Genomic DNA, 16,391 nt, shown 5'->3' with positions numbered 1-16,391 from the left:
CTGGTTCACTGCTGATAAAACATCTGCTTCTTATTAGCGGCGACACTCGATTGCGGGCTCCTTCTCAGGGCTGGCCTGCTCTCAGTCTGCCTCGTCACCGTAAACAAACAGTCGGCTCTCTTCAAATCGGAACAGTAAGGCTTGAAAATGAGTATCCAGCGTGTTCGTTACATGGGTGTTCTGCATCAATAAATCCTTCCATCCCAGAATAACAAACCCTTGGGGATGAATTGTGATTAAACAGTTTTTAGTTCCTGTTTCGGGGGGTTGGGGGGGGGTGTGTAATCCATATGTTCAGATATGCTCAGAATAGTTACTGATTTGGAAACACCAGTTCAATTTTAACTTGCTTTATCTAATTTATTACGTAATCTGCTTTACTATCTTTGAAAGAACGCAGCAGATTTTAAATGATTTGTAATCAGAATTGTTGATTGATGTATCAATTGCCTGTTTTGTTCTTCTTTAAGCATTCAAAAAGCACAGTTGCTTTGCTTAGTAATCTCCTTTTTGAGTCGAGACAAAGGGTTGGGGGGGGGGGCTAGAAGGTGTGTGTGTGTGTGTGGGGGGGGGGGCTTCTTGGCATTTGTGTCCAAGCTAAAAGCTGATCCAAGGCTAATGCCTTCTTGAGCCAGTCAGTCTCTGGCCCGGCCGCTGCAGGCTAACCTTGTCCACAATACGCTGACCCCTGCTCTAGCCCCTTGCCCCCCGGGGCCCGAAAGGCGGGAGCCGGAGAAAGTGTCCCCCGGGCCGCGGCCCTCCACTGACCCATGGCAGGACAGGATTGTGGGTCACAGGCGCTAGCCCCCGACACGCCTGCCCTGGGGCCGCCGTGCATCGCAGCCTGGGGACAAGACACCCGTATTTTTCCACTTGTTAAGCAGCTGCCTCCCCCCTCCCACCATCATTACCAGTGACCTCTTCCCATCAGACCTGGCATGTCGTCAGTCCTGTGCACCCGATCGCACCACCGTTTTTCCCCGGCTATGCCAAACGTCCACTCTGGGCACAAATTATGCGTGGAAACATGCTACAGTTTCTGGGTGATCGTTACCCAATCCCAGTGGAATCCATGATTTATTCCCCAACAAAGTACCATTTGCATTTGTACAAATATCAGATGTTGCTACATTTAGAAAAGAGCAAACTCCGGGACGACCGAAATGGGATGGATTTTTAGGCGATATTACGTGTATTGAATGTTTGGAAGAATGAATTGAATGGAATGACGAATCCTGAACAGCTACCTGGAAATAGTAAGCTGAGAAAGCAGTTATGCTTATGTTGAGCTGCAGCAAGAAGAATGTTCTCCTTTGCAGGAAAACTTATGAACTTGATTAAATATAAATGAAGCAACAACACAAATGTAAATGTACGTGGTGTACAGAAACTGCTTTATAAAAGCAATAAGGTTTTCATATCTCCTAGAACATTTCAGATTAAGTACTGCGCTCAAGAGTGCTATAGAAGGAGCACGTCCTTAGTCGCACTGGGCTTGTTGGGACTCTCTAGTGCCACTTAGTGTTGTATAAGGGTTGTTTTAAGGCTGCCTAGTGCTGTGTACATTTGCGTGGCTTAGTGCACATTTAGATCAATGCAGGGATCGATTTTATGGAAGTTTTCCCATAATGCACTGTGCCCACACCCATAGTGTTACGGGATTCTCCGAGCCCCGGTTTTAACCTGAACTCTCAGGCAGTCCATCAGTTAACATTTCAGCATTATTGGGCTGTCACTTGGATGTTTACAGGAGGCCCCGACGCCTCCCAACATGCCTGCCTTTCAGCGGCGGTCTTGCGTCTGGGATCTTTGGAGTTTCGGTAGCGACGGGGAGTTTGTGTGGGTGAGTCTGCTGAGCGTTCGCAGTCTGCAATACCCAGCCCCGCGACAGCAAGTTCATATCTCTGTGTTTGCACATGGTTGTTTGGACACATCCCTGCTCTGTTTCTGTTCCACGGCGCTCCGTCTGTGTATATCTGCATCGTGGGGTGTCATTCTATACGTGATTTAATGTAGGCCATGGGATCTGGCTTAGGAGATGCGTAGCATGCTCCATATGGCAACAACCGTGCCTCACACACACAAACACACACACACACACCAAAGCAAAGACTCTCACTCAAATCTGTGTAGCCAAGACCTTTACTCTCGCAAGCTCTTTTACTCCAGTTACTGATTCTGCCAAAAGGTCTTTGCTGGGTCTTTGCTCTCTCTCTCTCTCTCTCTCCCCAAGTGTACTGAGAAAATGTGTCCTTTTCTAATATGTTTTTTTCTTTATTTCCAATTACAAACACAAACAGAGGCCAGCCGGCGTGGGAAGCGGCCTGCACCCACACTCCTGTTTCGATTGGTTTTTATCAGGGTGACATTTCCGAGCAGCGTGCAAATGAAGGGTTTGAAATGTAATTTTTATGAGTAATGATACGTTTCCAACCGTGCCGTGTTTGTCGGGCTGGGAGATGCACGCCGCACGAAAGATTAAAGCCGCTGCCTCGCGCCGATACCACGCACTGAGTTATGTACTCACTCTGCAGTCCACCCCCCCCCCCCCAAATAATGCATGGGGTGCTCACAATTCCTCGGCCTCAGAGATTCACATGCTTATTCCACCAGGCTTGTAACGTGCTTGGTTCCACTTTGGCTTCCATGTAAAATCCAGAATCGGAATCCCACGTCTGCAAAAATGCTTCCTGTACGACGCTCCGGTTTTTCTCTGATTTTTTCCAGTTCTGTGAAACAGTCACTGATTCTTGCAGTGTTCCGAATCTTTTCCGGGTCCCGTTTTGGCGTTTTGAATTTCCAGGTTTTACGGAAAACCGCATTGGTTGGCTGAAGCCCACAAAGGCATTCCGGTGTCAGATGTAGCTTCCCGGCAGGGGCTGGGTTGCGACCGGGCTATTCTTCACTCCAGAGTCCACCGCAGGACCCCTTCAAGACGACGGAAACACGACTCGTAAATAAAGCTCATCCTCTTCTTCCCTCCCCCCACAGGAGCTGATCCCTGAGTTTTATTACCTACCCGAGATGTTTGTCAACTCTAATAATTACAACCTGGGCGTGATGGACGACGGCACGGTGGTTTCTGACGTCGAGCTGCCCCCCTGGGCCAAAACCCCAGAAGAGTTTGTGCGCATAAACAAGCTGGTAAGACGAGCCGCGTCACTGGCGTGTGTGTGTGTGTGTGTGTGTGTGTGTGTGTGTGTGTGTGTGTGCGTGCATGTGTCCACGCACACTCCCCTGACAGCCTCTCCCTCCCCTTAGCACCAAATGCTAATGCCACCAGACACTGTTTTTTTCCTGTCTAGCTATGTTACCTTCCCTTTACCTGAAACTCTCTCTCTTCAAAGACGCAGGGAGAGCGATCTTTAATCACGGCTGAGCTGCTGCATCCCTTGTGCAGCCCTGCTCATGATCTTAGTCATTGTGGTGCACACTTTTTTGAGAAAACGTGCTCAGCCAGTCCCCTGCAGCATTTGGGGGCCCTGCTTGAGGACCCAAGGGTGAAATCACTGTACTGAACCTGGGATTTGAACCCGCGACTTTCCGATCACAGGCACACCATCCCAACCCGTCGAGCCACACACCATTAAACGTTTCTGCTTTTAGTGATTTGCTATTAGAGAATAATACTATTAGTGTTCTTTGTTATGTATTTGATGGGCAGCCAGTCAAGAGGGGCGTGGCCATCTTGGAGATTCTGGCGGCTCTGCTCCGTGACCCGTCCCGGGCCGCTAATCAGATGCTGATGCTGCCTCAGCCCCCGTCATTAATCATCTGCCGGGCCCCCTGCCCCCCTTGCCGGCTGGCAGGCCCAACGCAGCCCGTCCGGTCCCGGCAGCGGCCGCTGGAGCCTCATGGTGGCCCGCTTTGCTGTGGCACCGTGGGGTGGTGATGTATTGGCCGGGCCTAATTAGGCCCCGTACAGTAGCCAGGCGGTTCGCCTGACGCTCTGGCTCAGCCAGCGAGGGGGGGGCACTGGGCCCAGCATGTGAATACGGCGCCAAACCATCCGGGAGAAGCTGCGGCCTCATCCTGAATGCGTCATTCTCCCTTTCATCCCGGCATTCCATGTTCTCCACGGATTCCCACATCCTCCCTCGGGCTGGCTTGGAAGCGGACCGTATCGATCGACCTCAGGACCGTATGGTGCTTCCTGCTTTGTGCAGATACGGTGCATCGATCCGGCCGACGGGGCGGGACGGGGGCTTGGAGCGGGCGATTGTTCGTTAGCAACCGAAGCTACCGGCCAATGCTCGTCATGCCTCGATGCGCAGAGCAGCGACTGCAGATGATGCGGCGGAGCAGCAGCGTCTGTAATCATTTATAAACACGCGGAGGCATGTAAACATCGCTCCTCTTGTGGTTTAGGGAATTTCTTTCTTAGCCAGGGCTTTGGTTTGCTTTTTGGGTTAGACAGCAGAGGAGAGTGAATGGCTTACAGTTCTCTGAAGCAGAAGTGGGAGACGGGTCCCGTTCTCCTTAAAGTGTCGGCCAATCGTGACAGACGAGCGGGAGAGACATGCAGGGAGGGGGGGCGAGCGGGCCTTTTGTTCCTGTCTGACTTGCTGTAGCTTTTGTGCGGGGGGGGGGGCACAATGAAGGTGCAGTTCGCAAGTGCCATGCAGAAGTGCCGGTGTGGGTGGCGCACAGGGGTGGGGGGGTGTTTGTGGGGGGGGACTGAGCCTTGCTAATGACTGATAGCAGCATTATGGGGTGTCAGCTGGCCCCCGCGGCAGGGGTGGAGATCCGTAATGAGAGCCGCGGCCTCTCCTCCGTGGCGAATCAGGGCGCGCACGCCGGCTAATGGGACGTTTGGGCTGTTGATGCCGTGCGGGGGGGCGGAGCCAATCAGTGGCGTCCTTCATCCACAGCAGCTAATTAGACGCCGAACTGTGAACCATCGGCCTCCAGTGACTCTGCTGCAGTTTGGTTATTAACATAGTCACTGAGGTAGATATTGGTGTCGCGTGTTTGCCAGGCTTGGGTGTGTTTTTTTTGCCCCTTATCTCTGTATGGATGTTTGGTGAGTGACTCTCAGTGGATTTTAGCACCGTACACAACCCCCATGTGGCCCCTTGGGAAGCCCCACCAAGCAGTTTCACTTTGTCTCAGGCGGTACTGCCGTCTTGCTAAGACGGGACGCCCTCAGAAGATGGTGCTGTAGGTGCACCATCCCATCCTAGCTGTGTCTGAATTCAGGGGCTGCATCCTTCGACGGATGCAGGCTACGTGGCCTATGTAGGCTGCACCCTCCAGAGATTCACGCAGTGAATCTTGGGATCGCAGCCAAACGCATTTCTAGGCCGCATGCGAAGGAGCCTTTGAAACGGGACGGCCTTGTCGCACCGCTGTGACGCATTCGGTCTTCGAACGCAAGAATGCAGCCCCCGAATTCGGTCACAGCTCATCCTATCCTTGTCGGATGGGCTTCCCGCTCTACAAAGCCATTGTCCGATTCGCCCAGCCCATCCACTCTCACGCCTGACCGAGCTTGTCACACCCGTGCAGGCCGCACGGGTCACGGGTGACAGTGAGCCCCCCCCCCCCCCCCCCCACTGACAGCCGTTGGTGGAGAGCAGTTCTTGCTCAGCACACGCCAGCTGCTTGCAGTAGCGGCCTCATGGTGGCAGCTCAAATGTGACACTGATGTTTTTATCATAGGCCTGCATGCTTTGGGATGTTTTAAGTTCAGAGACTTGATCCCACAACCTTCTGGTTATGAAGCTGAAGGAGATTTAGTATCACCCTGTGTCTCAATAGCTCAGTAAGTCTCACCAACGAAGGAAGCCATTGCTGCCTATTTACAGCTATAGGGATTTCCTTAGCATTTCCTGACGTGCCTGTCTTGGGTCGGTTGCTGGGTGACCTTTGCTCACGCTGACAGACCTCGCCAGCGCTGGGCTGCACGCACACGGACATCGGGATCCCAGACAGGCCCTCGCCGTCCTGATGTGATGCGACACTTACATCAAGATAGATTATTGTTTTTAGCCAAAGGTCGACGGCGAGGCTAAGAACTTGATCCCTCCGGCCGACCTGCACTCTGGCCGTGTTTCATCTAGGCTCCCAAACATCCTGCTTTATACGAGCTGGGTTCGGTGCTGCGAATCCCCGGATCTGTTCGTGATTAGCAGCTCTGAGCCATGCTGCTCCGCGGGGAGGGGGGCATTGATGTCTGTAGGTATGAGTTGTTGCATGCTAAAAATATTTGGGGTGGCACAGCCACATATAATTATTTCGCTGCTGAGCCAAAATGTTCTCTTGTTCTAATTGAGGATTTTAATGATTTTGTCCGTTTTTAACGGCGATAGTTCCCTGACAAATTCAGAGATTTGATCCAACAATTTTGAGGTTATGAAGCTGAACTAGAAATTATACTTTCTGACCCTGCGTCTCATTTAACTTTTTTTTTGCTTATTTTTGTCCCTTTTCTACCACCCATTCTTAATAAAAATAAAACCCGTTTGTGGAAAATTATCTTTTGAGCTTGTCTGAGGCGTCTGCAATCGTGTCAACCTCAACTCGTGTCTTCAGTCATGTGATTCATGATAGCCAATCAGCAGCATCCTTGGGGCTCTGCTTACCTAGACTGACAGCGAAGGCTCAGGTGGTGCATCCCTGCCAGAGGATGTCCTTAGTCATGACTGTGACAAAGCTTCCACTAGATTGGACGGCAGTCTGGCTCTCCAGAGCCTCAAACCCGTAACACGAACCGACTGACAGTACCCAAGCGGGACGGAATTGCAGCTGAAATCACCCGGAGTGCTCCGACAGCATCGTTTGCCGTTAAGCGTCCCGTCAGGTGGGCTCGAACCCGCAGCAGACACCTCGTCATTCTCAAGCCCTTTATACCCCTGACCCTCCAGGTTTAAAGTGCGCCAGCGGCCCAACAGCGCTGGGATTTCGGCTCCCGGGGCGAAGCAGCTGCCGGGCCATGTTTACCCCCGGGGAGGGCTCCCGTCCCACCCCCCAGCTGGATACATCGCAGCCACGCGCTGAGAGATGTGTGCCACCGCAGCGGCACTTAAGGGGCACTCGTCGGGGTCTGGGCATCGCCCTGCGCCAGCCGTCAGCTCGATATGCCGACAGCCTGTCCGGGGGGGGTGACGCCTTTGTGCCTGAAGAACGGGCTCCACAATCTGTCAGCTCCATCATCGTTTCAGAGCCACTCGGCGTTTAGCTCCTGTGAGTGACACCAGGCTTGCTCTTATGGGATTCCCTGGGGGTATCAAGCTCCCTGCACCAGAAGGGTGTTTGATCAGACCTTGGATGTCACCTCCTCAGCAGCACTCTCCCTGCTCATCCCAGAACTGCAGTAGCTCTGACGTCCCCCCCCCCCTCCCCAAACCCCATGTCCTCCCAGAGAGGTGCTGAACCATCACAGCGGCCCTTTATCTTCACCTGAAACATGCTGCAGGATGTTCCTGAGCGTGGTGCCTAGCCCCCACCCCTCAGAGGCCTTCCGGATCTCCCGCTTTTTGTTGTGCGCCCCTCTCTCTCTCTCTTCTCTCTCTTGTGCTCACGATTGATTAATTCATTAGTCAGTATGAATAATTTGCTGATGAGGCCGCTTTCCAGAGTGCAGGTGATTTGTACCTGCCTAAGGCGGCTGGTCCTCACCGTCTCTGGGGCGATGACCATTAATCAGCCACAGTGCGCAGGCTGCCCGTCTTCCCGGGCCCAGATTGGACATTACCCAGAATTCAGGTGTTGCGGTCTCCACTGTCATCCCCTTACAGGCAGTCGTGTGCAGTACCCTCTCATCACAAACATGCCGGACACTTTCTTGGCATTGGGCGGGGGGGTATGGGGGGGGACTCTGCCACAGCCTTCTGGAGACAAGGCGCCCAGTCGAGCATGCAGCATGATTTGGGCGGGTGGGGATTAATTTGCAGGACAGGGGACCTTGTCCACATTTCAAAGCGGCTTTTTGACAAGGACGCGGAGGAGTTTTGAGCATGCATCAGTGCACTAAATGACCCTGCGCTGCGCTGCGCTTTAACAGCACACATTAATCCTGGGATTTTACTTCATTAGAAGCAAATATTCCCCCTGCGCCCCTCCCCCCCCCCCCCCTCAATCTGCAATCTCCCCCAGCTGCTGCCTTATAGCTTTTGTTTTTCTGTTAATATGGAAAATTTTTATATTTTTATATTCTTCTTTGTCATAGTCTTGTTATATGTTATTGTTGTTTGCATAGTGTGGCGTTGGGTGACAGTTTTGTCTCATTCCTCTCGGGTTGTGGGTTTGAATCTCACTTCGCTGTGTGTTTGGGTTTGCGTGCTGTTCCCCTGCCGTGTGGGTCTTGTCCCTGTTCCCGGTTTTCTCCTAGAGCGGTGGGAGGTTAGGGGTGAGTATGTGCCCTGCACTGGACTGGTGCCCCATCCAGGTTGTCCTTGGCTTTGTGCCCCTGTGCTGCCTGGGATGGGCTCCAGGTTCTCCCCCCCCCCCCCCCCGACCGGCATAAGCACCCCCAACCATATCTGGCCTTATGGAAACTTGCTGGTATTTATTATGATCCCCTTTTGACTACGTCACGCCGCCATGTTTCCAGGTGTTCGTTACTCCACACGCAGCTCTGTAATTGCGGAGGCGGCGTGCTTACAGGGGCCGCCTGCAAGCTCTGCCTTCCCCTCCCTCTCAGGCTGAGTAGTGTTAGCGCATTAGCGCTAGTATAACAGCAGCATATCACCTGATTTATTACTGAGTCCTGGCTATTCCTTTTCTTATTTTATTTCATATATAATTATATGTCTTTGCTTCGTGGGTCTATCTCCAGGATCTTATTCTGAATGTAGGTATTTACTTGTGGTGCTATTTCCAATGACGTCACTTCCGGTTCAGTAGGCGGTCTGTGGGTTTTAGCTGATGCGCCCTAGTGCCAGTGGCATGTCCCCCAAGAACTTCCCGGCCATTTTAGAAGTATGTGACCCGGAATGTGGCCGTCCTGCTCCGGCTTCTTCCCTGCGCCCCCGGCTGGGAAGGAGCGGGGCAGGGTGCTGACGATCTGCAGGTTCGGCTGGGGACTCCTGCGGTCCTGGACTCAAACGCTGACTTTGTGGAGCTCATACGCAAAGGAGCCTGCATTTTCTCGTCCGCAGCCAGCAGAGGCAAGCGTTTTCCCCCCATTTGCACAGACAGAGACGTTCCTCTCAGTGCAGCTGCGAACGGACCAGAGCTCACTTTCCGCAGAAACCAGTCACTGATCGTAACGGCTTATTGTCCAAATCACTAGACGCCCATCGCGGTCCCTGTCCTTTGCATCACGTTCTGGTGAAAGATCTGGTTGTGATGGTTTTGGCCGTTGAGGATGGACACCTTTAATGGGTTCCACATGGAGGAGATTAAAATCTGCGGAGGATTTTTATCCCATCGCCTAAACGTGTTAACGGCATTGCCGCTGTAATATCCCCCGTAGCTGAACTGTACCAACAGGATGGTATCCTGCTGGACCACTCTGTGTGGATCTTCATTGCAGGAACCTTTCTGGTCAAAGTGGGTCAGCCCGCTTTTTTTTGTGGGGGTGGGGGCAGGGAAATACCAACCCAGACTGCTGTCAGAATCACTCACTTTACTGTATGTTTTTATGGAACCGATGTCAAAAAGTAAAATAGACAAAGTAATATTTTCTTTTTAGCTTTTTGGGGGGAATAAAAACAATAATTAGGTGGGTGAATTACCCTTGTCATACACCACTGCTGTAGATTGTATGTCTCTGACGAACTGGTCCAGGAGCAAATCTTCGAACAGAAAGATCTCAGTGCACATCCTGTGTAACAGGGATGAGGTGGAATTTACAGGAATTATGAATTCTTGAAAAAAAAATAACCATAAAAATCTGATTTGTCAGAATGCTACCTCCTGGAAGCTACCAACGTGGGCCTTGCCCAACTCCATCCATCAATAATTGCAAACCCTTCCCCAGGGATTACAATAACACACACAAAGCCTCCTAATTGGTGCATAAATAACCTTTTTTTTTTTTTTTTTTACTGCTTTCACTGCTACTTTTCCATGCAGGAATTTACTTACCAACGTTCAGTCACACGTGTGCTTTTCTTACAGGGACCTGGTTTTGCATATGACTTTGGCTGGCTTTGTTGAGCTCTGCGTGTGTTGAGTGTGTTCGTTAGGTGCGTGATCTGTAAGCCGGCTGTCAGCTCGCTACAAGTGGCGCTGGAATCTCCCTTCCTCTTCTTTTGATTCATTTTCCAGTCCGCGGGCAGCGAACTGCCGCACGGGGCAAGCAAATGATTTAGCGCCAAGCGTATCTGACATGCTGATTCGCTCTTCATTTGTGTTTTCATTGAGCGGCCCGGTTGCTATGAAATGACACCATAAGGCAGTAAACCCCTCCCCCCCCCCGACTGCAAGCAGAATAAATGCATTTTGAATAGTTGATAAGGTCAGTCCTCAGAGAGTGTGCAGGTCGGCTGTAATCACGCGTTGGATTCATGTCCCGCTCAACCCCCCCCCCCCCCCCCCCCACTTCAGGCATGAGAGCTTCCTCCGTAAATGTGATTAACATGAAGGTTGTCCTCTGGAGGGAGCTGCAAAAACACACGCTGCCCCTTTGTTTTCCTCACACTGATTGACACGGTTCCGCGGCGGCACATTAAACGCCCATCAGCCGCGGGAGCGGCGGAGTCAGGGCCCCGGCTAAGGTCAAGCACGCCGTATAATGAACCGATCTCATTGGGTAGCGGGGTTGGAATAGGTGTGCGTTCCTAATAAAACACCCGGGTGATCGCTTTTTAATTATGGTGGCTACACGCTACTTATGGGAGGCAGAGGGTGGAAAAATAGAGTCCGGGAATGAGAACATCAGCTAGCATGTTTGTAGCATTTCGGCGTAACGTACGTTTGCTGCATTTTGTAGTATTTCCCGGTGGCGCATGCTAGCATTATTTTGTAGTATTTTATGGTAACACGTGCAAGTACTATTTTGTAGTATTTTCAGGTAACGCATACTAGCATTATTTTGTAGCATTTCACTGTAGCATCTGCTAGCATTTTTTGTGTCATTTAGGGTAATGCACCCTAGCATTATGTGATGGCATACAGAAATGTACCCTAGCCCTATTTTTGAGTATTTTACATGTACACTACCATTTACTTTGTAATATTTCTGGGTAATCTACACTTGCATTATTTGCAGAATTTCTCCGTAATGTGTGCTTGCATTTTTTAGTAGTATTTTGGCCTGTGTTCACTAACGTGATTTTGTAATATTTTGAGGCTTATGCTAGTGTTGTTTTGTAGGATTTTACAGCAGATTCAACCAGCATTATTTTTTTTTGTTACATGCTAATAGTAAATACCAAAAATTCGTTTAACTGTGAGCAAACCATTTCTGAGATGTGAGTTAATAACTGGAAGCCCTCCTTTCTCTATTAGAATTGCATTAATGGCACGCATCCCCACGGCCGACCCCTTTATCCACGTCACATAAAGTCCCCCGTAAACTTGTCACAGAGCAGCTTTCTCTGAGCTGCCGCCATGATCTCGTCGAGCGAAAATGTCGGCCTTTGATTGAAGGTTCTAATTAAGCAAGTGGAAAGAACGAGCTGAAATTAGCTGTCAGGAAGTCACATTTAAATGAGTGACGAGCCGACGATGCCGTAAACATTTAAATGATATAAATAGCCGTTTAAGTGCGCGGTTTAATGTTTGTCATGCATTAATGTGACACCAGCCAGCGATGACAATCAAGCATCTCGTCCTAATTTAGACGCTTTCGGGGTCCCCTTTGTGCCGGCAGCTTTGTGCAAATTAACACAATTGCTGTTTTATGCACTCTCATAAACGGAGGCCCGGCTTCGGGAGCTAATGAAGAGAGCGCTGTGTTTTATCACAGCGCTGTGACATTAAAAAGGCATTTCCAGCACCACCAAAGCGATATTGTCTCATAGTCTTCACTAATGGAGCATTATGCCACCTTTGCAGTGTTAATGTATATGTTTCTCTTTGTGTGTCTGTGTGTGTGCGTGTGTGTCTCATGTCCTTAAGAATGTTCCGGAAAGGCTTAGCCGTGTTCTTCAAGGTGCTGGAAATCACAACCGCTAACCTCCAAAAGGTTATAAAACATTTGAAGGGGCGTCGAGTAAGGGTGTCGGTCGTTAAGGGTTCTCATTCTGTACGGATGACGGTGGTTTCTGGGGAAATTTCGGGTACCGCAGAAGGAGTGATGTGGAAGTGTGAATTAAGTGTCGGCCGGCATGTTGCTGGAACGGCGGCGGGCGGCAGTTTGATCGATCTCTTTAATATGTGCGCTCACGTGCGCGTCTGTCCCACAGGCGCTGGAGAGCGAGTTCGTCTCCTGCCAATTGCACCAGTGGGTCGACCTCATCTTCGGCTACAAGCAGCAGGGCCCCGAGGCTGCCCGAGCCCTCAACGTCTTCTACTACCTGACCTATGAGGGCGCCGTCAACCTGAGCTCCATAAACGACCTCATGCTGAGAGAGGTGAAGTGACATCACCCCCCCCCCCCCCCACCATCCGGAGACCGTAAAACAAACGGCGTGAAGGAAATATTCTCCCCCTTTTACAAATACGTCACAAGCAGTTTCCCTACATCTCAATTAATTTATTGTGCTTATTGTAAAAGTTTAAGAGGAGCTTTAAATCTTCAAATCTGTGGTCTCACTGTGAGTCGTGTGAGACCCATTCAGATGGCTTCTTGTGTTTTTATTTATTTTTCATAACTTCCATATTTACAATTCCTCTAAAGTTCTCATTCTGGTAGGTTTTTGGGCAAATTGTTCTCGCTGCCCAACAGGAAAGCCTGAGGATGGCGTGAATACCAGGAGGGGGCGCTCTTCTGGGGTTTTACAGGCACAGTGGAGGGCCTCAAGCTGGGGCCTCACCTCGGCCCCTCTTCACCCCCCCCCGCCGCCGGCCCGTCCTTCATGCTCACTGACTGTGGCACCGGCGCGTTTGCGATTTATGGGCCCATCCAGGTGATGCGGGTGTGGACAACGCCCCTCGGCCGGGCACATGCAGATTCATTGCTGGCATTTCCAGGCCGGGCCCATTACACGGGCGTCTGCTTAATACAGGAAGCAAAATTGGATCTGCGGCATGCGGCATTTTCCCAGCGCTGCTCCAGTGGCCAGGAAATAGATAAATTCATGGCGACGTCGTTAGCAAGTGGCTGGGGCTCCCTGCAATTCGGGAACAGTCCCCTTGTGGAAATGAACTCTCTCTCTCTCTCTCGCACACATGCACACACGCACCCACACACAAACACCACACACACACACACACACACACACACAAATACTCAACAGTATTGCTTTCATTTGACGCTCAAATTCCTGCTTTAAAAAAATAACTGCTTCCTGCAAATGATGGCCCCCGTGCCCTTCCAAGCAAAACCCACAGCCTCGCAGATTCTCGGTCGCCTGTGCTTATTGCAGCTGTCTTCTCAGAGAGCGCCACAGGGGGGCGCTCTCCCCTCTAATTACTTACTGCCACCCGCCAAGCAAAATGGGCTTAATAGCAGTTCTCTCCAACATGGCTCCTCTTTGCCCTCAGCTCCTGAAATCCTCCCATGCCACATGCATGCCACGAGGATGCATGCCATTTACTTGCCGCTGGGGTATGGTAGCCCAGCTGGGTCACTATGAACCATGTTTGCCATTCCAGCATTTCTGGAAAATCCACTGGTGAGAATCAGTTCATTGACTTTAAAAGTTTATTGTATTTTGGGACTGTTACCCTACCAAATCATCATGGACCGTCTCTGACATCTCACCGGGTTCTGAAGCAAGTAATTCTTATGCGCTTAGCTTTAAATATCGCCAAGTTACCCGTGTAACAGAGTCTTAATGGCTCGTCATGATTGGGCGCATTCCGATGTCCGAAAGCAATCCACAGGACGTCTGCGGTTTGGGAGGGGTTTCGCCAGTTTCTGTGTGTGTGGAGCTCAGCGGCTTCCCCGAATGCCCCCCAGGTAAATGAAGATGAGGTCAGGTAACCTGAGAGCGGGAAGTAAATGCCATCCAGCATGAATGTATGCTTCCTTCTCTCACACACTCACACTGCCATGTTGGCGACCGGGATGAGATGATGTCGGCACACGCTTTTGCCAACCATTCGGGTCTGTTTGTACAAGAGTTTCCAAACAATGTCTTTTTGAAAAAACTTTGCTGAGGGTTTCTCTGTCTTTTAGCACCCTTGGGGTGGCCGGGGGGGGCCTCGGTGGCGTCACGCACTGGAGATGAACTGGATGTCCCACGGCTCTGCTTAGCCTCAGACGGAGGGGGCCGTGGGGGGTGGGGCGGGATCTCGGCCTTTCTCATGGAAACACCATTCGCAGTACTCCGTGATGACCTCATGTTCGGGGCCTGCCAGCCGCCCCACAGACACTCTCGCTCTTTAATTCCTACCCATGATGCAATCCAGAGCTGAGCCAGGCGAACGTTTCCCCCTGACATTTATGGCCCTGTACGGTGTAATTAGCACCTCCTGACATGCCCTACCCACTCTGTCCCCCTCCTGCAGGCTGTGGAGGCTCAGATCCGGAGTTTTGGCCAGACCCCCTGTCAGCTGCTGATCGAGCCGCACCCCCCCAGGAGCTCAGCGATGCAGGTGGTGAGTCATGTGACCGAACACACACACCCACACACACAGATACACGCTCCTCCCCATACTGTGTTTTGGATTCGGGCCAGTTTCCCTCCTCATTTCCTGTCCTCCTCATCTCCGTCCTCTCTTGCTCTCCTCTGCCTCAGCCACTGTTTTTAGAGCCCTTCCCCCCCCTATACGTGTTTTATCAGAGGGCCATGGGGTTAGGGGGGTCGAGAGGCGGGATTAGTGCTGGGCTGGGGGCCAAGCCCAAACTCCCCGGTGGTACCTGAGGCAGTGGCGACCCAGCAAGAACAATGGGGGCGAGGTGGCAGGCTTTAAGCAGCACCCCGCACGGTGAGAGAGGGGCTGTCAGAGACGGCCGGTCCCCATTAGCGGGCCGACCCGCCGGCGCTGACAGCTGGAGCCCTGGCTCCCACCTGGGCCGCTCCCCCTCCTTCCACTGCGGTGGGGGGCTCTGTTTACGAAGCAGTCCTCACTGGCCGGTGGGATACTCCTGCTCAAGTTGGCCTGTGTCACAATTTTTTTTTTTAGGTACACTTAGGAACCAGACGACCTGATGACCGGACCGCTCCCTATATCAGCTGGGGCCTATCGGTGGCCACTAGAGCGCTCTCGAGTGCCACATGCGCTGCGATACGGACCACAGAGTGGCAGTGGCACTCCAGACAGGGCGGGGGGGTGTCTCGGGGGAGGGCCGGCTTCACAGCTGCCCAGCCTCTCGTGTTTAATTGTTTTCCGTATGTGAGCGGGGCAGGTGTGACTCCCTGGGTTTAACAGTAACAGATATTTGCAGGGCGAACCGGCTCTGTAAAATAAAAGCATATGATTTCTGCCTTTTCCAGGCCCCCCCCCCCCCCCCAAAGTCTCCCAGCCATTTCCATAGCTGCTGGAAATAACATTGTCAGAGGAGATGGTGACACATCGAGGCCCAGGATTTGCCACAATGTGCTTTTGACATTAAGTGCACTTTTGCTCGTGCTCCGACACACACTTATACAGTATATATGCGAAGATAGCACTAGAAACCTTTGTCTGTTAAAAAAAAAATGATCTGAGGCAACAGGAGATCATTTAAGATGCACGTTTTTTGTGTCACTGGAAATTCTATCTGCTGAGCCCAGGTGGAGCTGTAAAGGCATTTAGGGTTGAGTTCTGCCGAGCATGTTTGGCTGACAAAGCTCAAGCAGTCTCAGGGCACTGGGAGGCGCTGAAGGCTTTGCTCCTCTGTTTCTCTCGCATTTAAAACTCGCGGACTGTCATTAAGTGGAATGACTTAAGGTTCAGGCTCCCGTGTTCTGCAACGCTTACAGGGAGGTTTGTCCTGTTTCTGATTCACCCGTTTCTGAATCAGCCGAGTGGTGCTGCTCCACAGATGGTAACGTTATTAATTTGAAAACAAGACGGAATCTGATGGGTTTGCCATTCGCCTGCTTCCATCCCTGTGTTCCTCCATCGAAACACAGGGACTAGGGCCCTATTATTCAAATCACGGTCCTCGAGGTCCGAGCCCTGCTGGTTTTCCAGCCTTCCTTTACCCTGTGAGCCAGGTGTGAAGCCTCTGACCAATCAGAATCATTAATGATTAAACTAACTACCAGGGAGAACTGAAAACAAGGCCTGGATTTGGAATCGAGGGTCAGATTGAAGAGCCCTGGACTAGGGGGCTAAAACGCAGCATCTGGCCGAAAGCAGGTCCTGGGTGTTGGGAAAACCAGGTGTGGAATTATCAGCTTTCTTCCCCCATTTTTGAACCTTGTGCAAAAAATGATACCCCCCCCCCCCTTTGAAAATGTTTGAAC

General features: G+C 51.4%; 1 protein-coding gene across 1 annotated transcript in view; it reads left to right on the top strand.

Moving 5' to 3' along the window:
• Positions 1-16,391, top strand: part of lrba (LPS responsive beige-like anchor protein) — a 153,132-nt gene that overhangs the window by 124,463 nt on the left and 12,278 nt on the right. The window contains 3 exon segments of the mRNA XM_048999706.1: positions 2,992-3,144; positions 12,297-12,464; positions 14,506-14,655. Of these exon segments, the coding sequence (XP_048855663.1) occupies positions 2,992-3,144; positions 12,297-12,464; positions 14,506-14,655 (471 nt within the window).

Source organism: Brienomyrus brachyistius, unplaced genomic scaffold (genome assembly GCF_023856365.1).
Source record: "Brienomyrus brachyistius isolate T26 unplaced genomic scaffold, BBRACH_0.4 scaffold47, whole genome shotgun sequence".
In the NCBI taxonomy this organism is placed as follows: domain Eukaryota; kingdom Metazoa; phylum Chordata; class Actinopteri; order Osteoglossiformes; family Mormyridae; genus Brienomyrus; species Brienomyrus brachyistius.
The sequence above is the reverse complement of the archived record's forward strand: the minus strand, read 5'-3'. Positions and strand labels throughout refer to the sequence as shown.